At 37.3% G+C, this 13100-nt stretch overlaps 1 protein-coding gene across 19 annotated transcripts in view; it reads right to left on the bottom strand.

Moving 5' to 3' along the window:
* The window catches only part of CLASP2 (cytoplasmic linker associated protein 2), a 179859-nt gene that overhangs the window by 68197 nt on the left and 98562 nt on the right, over positions 1-13100 (bottom strand). For 18 of the 19 annotated variants that reach the window (XM_023752930.1, XM_023752926.1, XM_023752928.1 and 15 more), the window contains 7 exons: positions 10358-10493; positions 7798-7868; positions 4902-4961; positions 3760-3837; positions 2980-3147; positions 1473-1528; positions 162-335 (listed from right to left, as the gene is read on the bottom strand). In XM_023752930.1, coding sequence (XP_023608698.1) covers positions 162-335; positions 1473-1528; positions 2980-3147; positions 3760-3837; positions 4902-4961; positions 7798-7868; positions 10358-10493 — 743 coding nt within the window. The remainder of the gene's footprint in view (positions 1-161; positions 336-1472; positions 1529-2979; positions 3148-3759; positions 3838-4901; positions 4962-7797; positions 7869-10357; positions 10494-13100) is intronic. The other variant, XM_023752918.1, reaches the window with a different exon arrangement.

Below are 13100 nucleotides of genomic sequence, written 5' to 3'. Positions count from 1 at the left end.
ATACCTCAAAACCATGTCCCAAGTACAGAATCATATTAAAACATATGGACTATCCTTGACGGGCAAGAATAAAATAGAAATAATTACAATATTACCACCATTCTGACTCCACTGAGACAGGGAGAAAACTCAGTATAATTGCCCACAATCAGCTGTCTTACCTAGTGATGCATAGGAACCTGGATTCAGGGCACCTGCACCCAAGCGCCCACTCCGCATAGCCTGCCCAGCAGCATGATGTGCCTTGGCACCAGCAGCAGCATTCACATCGATGTCACTTCTCGAACGCTGCAGGCTTCCTGGAAGGGAACCGGCTTTGCTGCTGCCTGCTGCTACTATGGAAAACAAAGCAAAGGTAATCTATATTGTCTAAGTCACTGCAAACAGTGTAAAACTTATATAAACTTGAAACCATAAGGCCTCATTTTTCTCTTCCATAAAATGGGAAAAAGAACTATACTTTGTAAAATTCATAGGACTGTTTCGCAGATAAAGAGGTGATTCTTATGACTGCCCCATGAAAATGAAGCTCTATACAACTAAATAGATGGCAGCACTGGTTTTCCACTATCAGAAAAATACAAAGACTAGTCCAGGAGTGGGGTCATTCAGAAAATAATGCAGGTTCTGCCACGCTTAGGCAATGCAAATAGGTTATTAAATTTCTGATCTTTAGTTTTTCAGTTTTAAAAATGAAAAGTTTTACAGCCCAGCTGGCGTGGCTCAGTGGTTGAGTGTCAACCCATGAACCAGAGAGTCATGGTTCAATTCCTGGTCCAGGACACATGCCTGGGTTGCAGGCTCCATCTTGGGGGTGTGCAGGAGGCAGCCAATCAATTATTCTCTCTTATCATTGTTGTTTCTCTCTCTCCTCCCTTCCTCCCTCTGAAATCAATAAAAATATACTTTAAAAAAAAAAAGGAAAAGTTTTACAGTGAACGGTGACCCATTAATAGGCTGTGAAGTGAACTGAGTAGGCCATGACAAGCATTTGAAACAATAGGAAACAGAGTACATCCATCATAACTAAGGGTAAGTAGTACTTTGTGAAGCTTCAGATAGTACTATATATGTATTACATGTATGCAATACACACATAGTGTATGGATACTGTATGCACATAATTGTATACACTATACTGTATATATATGTAGTATATGTATATGGTATACAAATATAGCTACAGTGTATATGTGTGGTATTAGGTCACTATATACAATTATTTTCTCACTGTAGGTCAGATCAAGAGTTTAAATGTTTTGAAGAATTTAAAAGCTACACTTTAAAAGCACATCAAAATAGTTCTTAAAAGCTAAACCATTTAAAGCAATAGTTTTTAAACTGTTTTAATGTGACCCACAGTGAAAAATAGCATTTTATACAGTAACTTTTACTTTATTTACAGAATAGTCTCACTCTGGTCCTTTATTAAATAACATATGTTATGACTCTTACTTAAACAGGCAATTTACCTCTTCCAGCCACAGTTGATGGGTTTGCTGTAGACCATTTGGAAGAAAAGGGGCGACTGCAAGATAAAAGGAAATACTTTAGGTAAGAAGATGTAATTTATCTTTCCTCTGATAAAAACTGGTAAAATACCACTGAGTTTTCTAAAGAGTTAGAAGTACGTTTAATTTCCCTTTTACAAATCACGATACAACAGTTGTTACATACCAATCGCATCTTAGTAGCTGTGAAGCAAAGATCAAATCAGTAAAAATGAATAAAGACTGTAAACTACAGAGACAGAGCCCAGTCTGCTGCTGTTCACTCTGGTTCTTGCACACATGACAATGCTCACCACCGAGGACTCAATTACTCTCCAACACTTGTATTCTGAGATACTTTACTTAGAGGTGGTGTTATTCCTAGCACAGAGGGAATTCAGAGGAACTAAAATCTTTCTTACCTAAGTCATAATGGTTGTGGCTATTCGCAATCTGTGCAGTTACCACGTAGGTATCACACCACCTATAGCAGTGCTCCTGAGCGACTGGGTGGGGCAAGAACAAAGGCTAAGAACTACCACTGAGGATAACATGCACAATCAGAAAGCAAAGCAGCTCCAATAATCGAAGAATCCACATCTCTCAATAACTCTTGATTAATTATCTTTATGCAATGGTATTGTATAGCCCATAGATAAGCATATATCTAAATATGTAAGGACGATCCAAAAAGTATATAAATTTTAAAGGTGGGGAAAGAGAAAAGCAAAACACCAGGTGCCTCATCTGCCTTACTCTGGTCCTACTCCTGCATCAGAGAGCTGTCTCCAAAGAGACAGAAATTAGAGAGGTAAGCTCACATCCTGTGAGCTGTATTTCCTGGGAAATCTGCAGGTACCTGTGGCACCACTAGGGAGTGCAGAAGGCATCTGAGATGTTAGCAATCTCATAGGGCTAGAGAGCCAGAAAATAGGGTTACGGCTGCCAAGCAGTAGGGTTGTAGCAGCCAACACAATGACGAGAATGGAGCTAAAGAGAAGTGAGTCAGATACTAATTTTGCCCCTTGAGGGAATTGCTGAAATCTGAAGCTGTGCAGATGAGGAACATAAGCAGTGGAGTTTTCACCAGTTTACACAGTGTTGCTTAACAGTTCTGAAGATGACTTTAGAGTTTCCATGACAATTCCTCCATTGCAGTGCCCCAGAAATGGACTACTTACCATATAAACTATTTTGTGGATATTTTAAAAAAATGTATATAAATGAGTGCTTCCCAATCTTTTTTGCAGACATGAACATATAGAAACAAAATCTGAATCACTAAATTCTTTACCCAAAGAGAAGTTATACCAGCATGTAATCCAACCCTTGAGACATTAGACCAAAGAAAATGAGTACTACTTCAAATCATCGTTCTCTCAAGGCTTTAAGGGAAAGCAAGCAGATATTCAAGTATCCACCCAACTGAAGGCACACTGGGGAGTTGGGGAGAGGAAGAAATCAGTAATCATCATTTATATGACCTTACTTGAGACTTTCTTGTGAGCTAGATGAAGACCTGTCAGACTGTGGAAGAGATGCTACACTGCCAGAACTCTTTAAGTACGTTTGAAGACTCTTCTGATAAGATGGTTCAAGGGAATTATACAATGTTTCAGCTTCACCAGGAAAGTGGTTTCTAAGACCCATATATGTCCTGTAAAGCAAATGAGCAAATTTTTTAAAAAAGGGGGGGAAAAAAGCACAAAATAATAGCTTTACATTATTAGACATTAAAAATAAAATGCATACATTCAAGAATGCAGGTGAGCACGCAGGTTTTTAAGACATCCACTGTATCTCAAGTGAATGCTTTCTAAAGTTAACAAGTTTTGGAAAAATGTTAGGATTTTGAGAAAAGCAGATCAAAAGAAATCTGCTTTGGGGCTTGGGTATACCCCAAATCTCCAAACTTCAGGTGCCAATCTTGCACTTCAAATGTTAGAAAAGAATGAATACCAACTGCCCCACACAGTATCAGGTACATAACACATGCTCAATAAGTGACAGTTATTTTATTCACAATAAGAGGGAAGATGTATTATGATGGACTAGAAATACTGATGACTATACACATGACAACAAGAAGTAAACTGTGAGACATCTAGTACAGATTTAGTGGAGGAAAATCAATCTCAATTTCACTGAAGAGCTAATCAAAAGTAGAATAACTGGGACAATTCTAATATTTTCATTCTCCCAATATAATTCCTTTCAATGAAAAGACTAAAGTATTTTAAACTGTCACAAAAATACATTATAGACTTACTTTCTTGCTTCCACTCTGGCCTCAGCATCAGCATCATGAATTCCCTTTTTAATAGTTTCAACCAAGACGGCTGCATGTCTATAAAATAAAACATCTTTAGTGTCATGTGTAAAACTATATTTCACCACAAATAACACTTAATGCCTATGTGTTACACATCAATCACAAAGGAGAAAGGGAGGTAAAAAGATTAATTAGTGGACAATAATAAATCTAAGGCTGCAAGATTTTATAATAATCCACCTCATACATTTCATTCATATTCAGTTTTCTTCTGACAAGTTAAACATTATCAACCTGAAAATAATTACTTGTATATGAAATCCAAATAATGTATAAATATATAGTACTCAAATTATAAATTTTTAATGAATAAAAAATGATCTGTGTGGTTCGTCACTAACCCACCAATGCAGAAAATGATTTGCTAATAGTATGATCAGTTATAAAACTGAATAGAAGCTGCCACACATGAACTTAAAGAAAACTTGGAATTATATCAAATTATATCATGCCTACATTAAACAACAAATTCTATTTTCTTTAAAGGGGACTGTGGACAAATTTAATGATTTCCATAAAAATGGCAAATCAGCATCATTTTCAGCATAAATGTAGGCATATCCCAAGTTTCAAACTTGAAACCAACAAGAAATACAGCCATACAAATAGCCAGTGACTACCGAGCTACCTACATTTTCCTCTTGCTCATCTCAGAACGACATTAAGCACTCCCTATGACACCTGACAGCAGGTGTGGAGAAACTTTTTTTTATCTCTTTCCTTGGAAAGGGAGTGCCTTCCTTCTCTCTTTAGTCATTAATTACTTTATTAATTGCACCTTGGTAAACCTGTCTCACATGACTAGAGATACATTTTTAATTTTTGCCCAATTTAACCTGGAGTATCTTATATGACTCATTCTACTTAAGAGACCCTCACTCACCTCACAAAGAAGAAAATCATACTATTCATAGCTACAACAAATCAAAGGAACATTACACCACAGCTTTAAAGGAAAACCAATACAAATAACTTTTAAAGCAAAATGGGAAATAACACAAAACCAATACCATCAACTTCTAAAGAACTGGTAACACTGGGGAGGGGAGGGAGGGAGGATAAGGAGGGCTGATGCATACCTTTCCAATGAATGAGTCTGCCACTCTTGTAACAATAAATCTAAAAATTCAAATGAACGCCTAAAAAAGAAAAATTAATTATAACTAAATGTTATAACATTATATTAATTTATAACTAAATACTAAGTAGCACTTTCTTCTATAATACTGCACTTTGAGCCCCAAATTGAAGAACAAGCAGCCCTCTGTATCTGTGGGTTTATACCCTTAGATTCAACCAACTAGGGACTGAAAATATTAGGAGTGGCGGAGGTGGTGGGGGGAGTCCCCAGAAAGTTCCCAAAAGCAAAATGAATTTGCCACACACCAATCACTATGCTGAATCCACATGATGTAGGCACACCCTGCTGTAGCCTATATGCAAATATAGGTTATATGCAAATACTACTCCATTTTATGTAAGAGACCTGAGCATCTGCAGATTTTGGTATCCATGGGGATCCTGGAATCAATCCCCACAGATTTCTAAAGACAACTGTATAAGACATGTTTTTGGTCATCTTAATTGTCATGTACTTAACTTACTTTAAGGTTCCAACTATTTCTATGGTAAGTAGTTAAAAAAGACTAAGAGTTCCTCATACATTTAACTTAAAATGCTTGTCAAATGTAAAATTAACGAATTTCATTTAATTTTAAAAATACTTGTCAAATACCTACTATGCACTAGAAATTGAAGATATACAATGGTAATCAAGAAAGATGTGATGGATTTTCTATTTTTACAATGTTTCCTTAAAAAGATACATATTTGATTTTTAATCAAATATCTGTACATTTTCTCCTAAGCCTTCTAGTCCTCAACTTCTTCAACCGTCTCATTCTTGAGCTTCTCTTCTTTCTTGGCATCTAATCTTTAAACAGGTGCTCACCTAGTTTGTGTTGATCTCAGCCCACTTCCCTTTATAGTCAACTTGGGCAACATCATCTGTACCTGACTCCCAGCTATGCTTCTCACATCTAGATGTTGGTTCAATTCAACATCTTTACATAGGCAGGCAGTGAAAGTCAACTCAAACACTACATACAAAAGAACATATGAAATTTTACCCTCTCAAACCCACTCTTTTGGCCCATATTATACAGATCAGGAAATGAGAAATAGGGAAGTTAAATTAAGTTGTCCAAAGTGATAGAGCTGTAACTCCTGGCATTCTGACTCCAGAGTTCACAGTCTAAAACATTTGACATCACCACTCTCATGCATACCCAATTACCAGGTCTCCTTTCTACACTTGAAATCCTTTGAATTTATTTATTGAATAAAATCTCCTTCAATCAATTATCAACATTATAGCTCTAGTTCAGACCCTGCCTCTCTTCAATGAGTTATTAATATTCCCACTTATTTAAACCTTGTGCCTTCTTAATCACTGTTCATAGCTGGAATAAAGACTAGGATCGATGACACTACCTCCTCAGCAAAAACAGTCAAAGAATGGAACAATGTCAAAATTCCTCTTTATGACATTCAAAGCCTTCTATACTGACTTCAACCTACTCCTGGCCCTTCCTCCTCCACCCCATCAGGCACTTTTCCTACAGAAACCTTCCACTTATGTGCTCTGGCCTCAGTGGCCTATCTGACAGCTCTGCAGTGAGTGGCAGGTTTACATCTCTGTTTAAGTTATACCCCACTCACTGCTCCTACAGTTATTGAATTGCTTTCCCTTCTCAAAGAGTTCTATGATGTACTTCCCGACTCCCTCTTCTCTGTTACATTCCTATCCCTCAATTACCATTTTCCTCAATGTAAGTCAGAGATTGGTCAACGTTTTCTGTAAAGAGCCAGAACAGTAAATATTTCAGGCTTTAGGAACCACATGCCATTTCTATTTCATATTCTTCTTTATTCCCCCTTTCACTCACCCTCCCAAAATGTTAGAAATAGCCTTGGCCAGTATAGCTCAGTTGGTTGGGCATTGTGCCATGTACCAAAAGATTGCCAATTCGATTCCCTGTCAGGGCACATGCCCAGGGTTGTGGACTTGATCCCCAGGGGGCGTGCAGGTGGCAGCTGACTGATATTTTGCTCTTACATTAATGTTTCTCTCTCCCTTTATCTCTCTCTAAAAAAAATCAATTAAAAAAATCTGAAAAAACACACATTAGAAATAGTCTTAGCTTGTGGGTTGTACAAATAGTCTTAGCTTATGGGTTGTACCATTTGGCCAGCGAGCTGTCATTTGCCAACCCTCAAGGAGAGAGTTAATGAACAAGTGTCACCAAAACTCCAAAACACTTAAAGTAAATAAGGATGTCTTATCCATCTTCTTCCTAACATTCAAAGTATTAAATAAATATACTTATCAAACTTAAAAGAGAAAGAATTCTTTACAATTTTCTCAAACATCAAATGCACAAATCTCGTTTTTGCTGTCTTTGTTATTGATGGCGATATTAAAATTTGTAGAAATCATAAGAAGAGAGAGAGGGTAACTGATTGACCTGATATGGCTGTTGACTCTATGCACTATGTTCAATTCTACTAATGTGCATCTCATTTAATCCTCAGATCCTATGGGACTGATATCATTAGCCCTATTAACACGTGGACACTGAGGTTTAAAGTGATTCAATAATTGCCAAGGCAGGACAGTCAATTAGTGGCAGCTATAGGACTCCAGCGGAGGCCTGACTCCAGACTCCCAACTCTCTAAAAACCAACAATCAGCGACCCAAATAAACCAAAGCTGAATATGACAAAACTGAGAAACGTGGGTAGTCATAATAATTGCTTCATTCCTTTTCCCTTATATGACATAAGATAAACAATTTTATTAAGGTTTCTAGAAGGCAAGAAATTAATAAAAACTAATTTTTGCACCAGACTAAGAATAAAACAAAATGCAATATTAAGGCCATACTAAAAAAAATTTTTCCCCTCCAAACTTACCTTCTCACAGGAACTGATTTTGATGTGCAATTGCTTGTTATTAAAGGTATAAGTCTGGGTACATGAGTATGCTGAAAAAGATGTTTTAGAAAAGGTTGAAAAATACTGGGCACTTCACATAATCCCCTCTTTTATTTGTCTTACATTCACGTATTTATATTAGTACAGGACAAAAAGATAATAAAATCTGATTTTGAAAGAAATTAAGGCCAGTCAAAAAGTTTTCCCAAATTAGAGTACTAGTAATGATAATATAGTTTCAGAAGGACAGGTGTGGTTGTAATATTATAAAGACAAGCTAATTGTATAACTGCAAAGAACCATTAGGATAGTGTGGCTCTGGGGGGAAAACACTAAAAGAAACTGGGCATGTATTTGTTATATTTTCTGAAGTACCATGGCTCCTCCTGGTAGAAGATAATAACTGCTATGTAATCAAAGTAGGTAATCAGTATGAATCTACATACCTAACTATTGGGAATGCACTTTGAAATGGTGACTTTAACTGAACTTTCATTCTGGCTGAACTATAGCTCTCCAGAATTCAGGTAAAGTTCAATAGGTATAATCTTCTGACTTCTATTAGTAATTCTTATGCTCTTCTTTAGTGAAGCAAATGCTAAAAAGTTCAACATAGACATAATAGTAACTAAAGTATACATTTTTGATGCTTTAAAGCTCTAGTTTCCTTCTGAGTTAATGGAACAGGCTGGGTTACCTATGAAACAGGGTCTGAGATAGAGTTTAGCATGAGGCTATTAAGACATGCCCTTGGGATCAACACCTGTGGAAGGTATGAAAAGGAAACAGGAGTGGGCAGAGGAAGAAACTGACCTATGATATGGCCCAAGGATATCTTATCTAAAGGCCATTCGGGAGCTATAGAGTTAAAATGGCCCTTCAGCATAGTCTCGAATTGGTCCAAGATGGCCAAAGCTTTACACTTCCACATCAAACAGTTAATGGATGAGGGCCATACTGAGAAGGGGCAAGGCTGTGGGAAAGGCAGCTCCCTGCAATTGAGGCAATCCTTGAAGAGGCTGCCATGTGAAGGCTCTCTGCCAAGAGTGCTTCATTACAAGTCTTCACTGAAGTAGAATGTGCGTACCACATCTGCCACAATTAACTCAACCGAAATAAAAGAGAAAACTTCTTTTCAGCTACTTCAGAGAGAAACCACCCATAGACTTGAAGCTGTTCAAGAGACTAGTGCAAGAGAGTGCTTACCTGCATGTTATTCAACTGTTACATTCAGCATGGAAGCACTCTATGGACCTGCTCCTTAGAATATCCAGAACTCATTCCTCAAACATTACTATGGAGTTAAAGTGCAAGGACAGTCCCTAAGCCACACACACAACCATCTCTCACCCACCAGCCTCCTCCTCTCTCTCATAATCTCCCCAAGGCCCGACTGCTGATTAGCCCACCTCCAACACATGGCAGGGATGGGGAGACACCTAACTACTGTGACACTATATTCAGGGGTAGCTGTGCCAAAGGAAAATAAAAAATGACCCTCGCAATGACAAAACATTCAACCAAATACTAAGAACAATTCAGACTTTAACTTATTAATATTAGTAGAGTTAACAACTTGAAAAAAAAAAACTTCTCTAGAATTAAAAAGAGAATGAGGAATCAAATAGAGCAATCTAAGGAAGTAGTCCCCTAGGAAGCAAACAAAATACAGTAGGTCCCCAGTTTACGTCGGAGATCTGTTCCTACGGCGCGACATAACGCGATTTTTGCTGTAAGTTGGAACCCACCTACATAAGGACCTACGTCACTCCCATGGAGCACATACACAGCAGTAATGAAGTGAAACAGTAAAAAAAATTTAAAAGATAACAATTCCTGACCTTTACTTGTGGTAAATAAATAATAAAAACATAAAGCACAAAATTACATATGTCGAAATGACGGAACTTTTTTTTTAATAAATAAATGGGAGATGGCAATGTAACCATGAAACGACCTACGTTGAGTCCAACGTAACCTAAGGACTGTCTGTATATAAAACAGGAGATAACATAAACAAACAAAAACCCCACCTGATTGTATTTTCAGTGAGACGGAGGAACAGTATGTATATCAGTAATATGACAAGCTCAAGAACAGCAAAATGGATACTGTCAAGTGAGTAGAATTTAAGGGGGGGGGGGTGTGTGTGGGGAGATTTATCTTTTTATCTCTGTTCTTTTGGGTATCGTCAAGATATGGACAATAAGAAATAGTAAAAATTTTCCTGTCATCATTTACCACTGTCTATAACATTTTTACTATTTTACATCTATAGCCTGTTACTACCTGTAACATTGTTAGATGTGCACACACACATGCATACATGTACTCATGTGTATATGTTGTTAAAAATGTTTACTTTGTAATACTCTGCATTATTTAAATGTTCCAGAATAACTACAATTACCATGTATTGCTTTTATTATCAGAAAAGTAATTCAAAAGTAATTTTCCCCTTGGAGTTAAAAAAAATACCAATAACTTATTTAAGTACATTTTTAAAAGGGGAAAGGAGGAAGAGAAGAGAAGAGCCTACCCGAATGATGAACCTGATTGCTGCACATCCAGAAGTTGCCATGACTTTTGCACTATTGGGGACGAGATTAAAAAGTGTAGGTACAATGGCCTCAGCGCCATGATCAAATTTGTTTCCCAAAACTGTTGATAGATGGCTACAAAGGAAGACAAAAATGCTTTTTAAAAAATAGTTTAACATTAAATATAGGTAGGACCATATAACTTTAAAATATTCTTTTACTCAACTTAAAATTTTTATTTTATTCAGTTTTTATGACAGAAAGCAAAAGAAAGATAGGAAAGCGCAAATATTATATATTTCCTTCTCTTTCCCATCTTTTAAATATCAAGTCCAAAGTTGAAATTTGCCATTTTACCATCTATCTGCAATGGCGCTTGGAGAAGCTACCTGATCTCAAAATTTTTTTTTTTTAATATATTTTATTGATTTCCCACAGAGAGGAAGGGAGAGGGACAGAGAGTCAGAAAGATCGATGAGAGAGAAGCATCGATCAGCTGCCTCCCGCACATCTCCCACTGGGGATGTGTCCGCAACCCAGGTACATGCCCTTACCGGAATCGAACCCGGGACCCTTCAGTCCGCAGGCCGACGCTCCATCCACTGAGCCAAACCGGTTTTGGCTGATCTCAAAATTTAACCATTAACATTACAGGTAAAAAATTTAGCTGTTTACCCTGACCTTTATCTCTATCATCAGATATTTCCATACTAATGTACCAATATGAATCTTAAATTCAACATCTTTTGTAAACAAGTTCAAAATCTTACCCAAATCAGTACTCCTCAAGATAATCTCTATTTCTATTAATGGTATCCCCCCACTGTATTAGTAACAAATATTCCCTGATATCTTTGGAGTAGGATTTCAGAATTCTTGATTGAAAATACAACTCTATCATATAATAGTTGGACAATCCTAGGGATACCTTATTTGTAGTTAAACAACAAATCCAACTTTTAATTTTATGATTTTAGTTAAAACAGGAAGAATGCTGCAACCACAATTCTGAAAACGCTTGCATTATTGGTTAATGTCTATATATTTATATCTTACTTAAAATACATGGTTGGGATACATTTAGTTCCAAAAAATTCAGGTTCTTGATTCAGAGAACTCTGGAAATTGTTGCTTACTTTATAACTTCCAGAAGTTCTTACTGGTATATAGGCAGCTGCAACTCTCACATGCACAGACCAGTGGTCGGCAAACTGCGGCCCCTTGAGTGTCCCTTTGTGGCTCTTCCACAAAATACCACGTGCGGGCGCACACGTACAGTGTGATTGAAACTTCTTGGCCACACTCAAGGGACCAAAGAGCCGCATGTGGTTTGCGAGCCGCAGTTTGCCGCCCACGGAGCTAGACTCATGAGATCGCCTATGGAGATTTCTACAGCTCTTTTTGTGTGTATATCTCTTCTCTCCAGTATTCTGCACTGTAAATTTTAGCTACTGAGCTGGCCTAGTGGGTCAGTTGGTTGGAGTGTCATCCTATACAGCAAAGGGTTGTGGGTTCAATTCCCAGTGAGGGCACATACCTAGGTTGCAGGATAGATCCCTGGTGGGGGCACATATAGGAGGCAACTGATCGATATTTCTCACATCAATATTTCTCTCTCTTCCTCTCTCTCCTTTCCTCTCTCTCTAAAATCAATAAGAACATATCCTCGGGTGAGGTTTTAAATTTTTTTTTTAGCTATTTCACCCTTCAGAATCTCCAGTCTCTTGTTTCTTCTCAACTTGGTGCGACTGCCTTGCTCTGCTTGAGTTCTCCCTCCCATTCCCATGGTCCAGAAAGTGCTTCAAGGTCATAACTATGCTGATCATATTGTTCTCAAGATTTGATTCTTTCAAGAATCATAGTCCCCCTCTGGCCGCTGTCTATTATTTAAAAAAAGGTGTTTTACATATTCTGTTGCTTTCTGCAAGAGGGGTAGTCCTGTACCAGTATTGTATCATTGGCCAAAAGCAGAATTCTCATCATGGAATATTTTTCTTTTCGTAGTTTTTTATTTTTATTTTTTGAGAGAGAGAGGAGAAGAGGGATAAGGAGAGTAAAACATCAATCAGCTGCCTCTTATAAGGCCCCTGCCAGGGATCGAGTCCACAATCTGGGCATATGCCCTGACTGGGAATCAAACCAGCAACCTTCCAGTGCACAGGACAGTGCCTAACCAACTGAGCTACACCATCCAGGGCTGGAATACTTTTCAAGGTTACATTTCGTGGATTTTCATTTTGTTTTGCAATCGAGAGATATTCAATTATTTTGGTATACTGGTATACTGACTTGTATCTAGCAATCTTGGTAAAGTGCCTTAATTATAATTATTTATTATAGATTCTCGTGGTTTTCAGCATAATTATATCACTCATTAAAAATGGGAGTTTGTTCCTTATCTTGAATCTTCATAGTTTTTATTTCCTGTTCTGACTAGAACATCCAATTCAATCCTGATTAGAAATATTAATAGTAGGCATCTATGTGTTCCCTATCTTCAAAGGAATGCTTATTCAACAACATATACAACAAAAGTATTCAGATGGAGAGGAATTTTAGGGTTCTACCATCCTTAAATTTTGGAAGAATATAAGCATACAGAATAAGTTTATATTTTGATAAGTTAATGATGCATGTTATAATTCCTAAAATTGCTAAAATATCAGAAATAGAGAGCTTAATATCCAAATTAGTAAAGAGAAAACTGAATGTAGCCAGTGCTCAGACCCATTCACTTTCTTC

The sequence above is a fragment of the Myotis lucifugus genome, unplaced genomic scaffold, assembly GCF_000147115.1.
Source record: "Myotis lucifugus unplaced genomic scaffold, Myoluc2.0 scaffold_39, whole genome shotgun sequence".
Lineage (NCBI taxonomy): Eukaryota > Metazoa > Chordata > Mammalia > Chiroptera > Vespertilionidae > Myotis > Myotis lucifugus.
The sequence above is the reverse complement of the archived record's forward strand: the minus strand, read 5'-3'. Positions and strand labels throughout refer to the sequence as shown.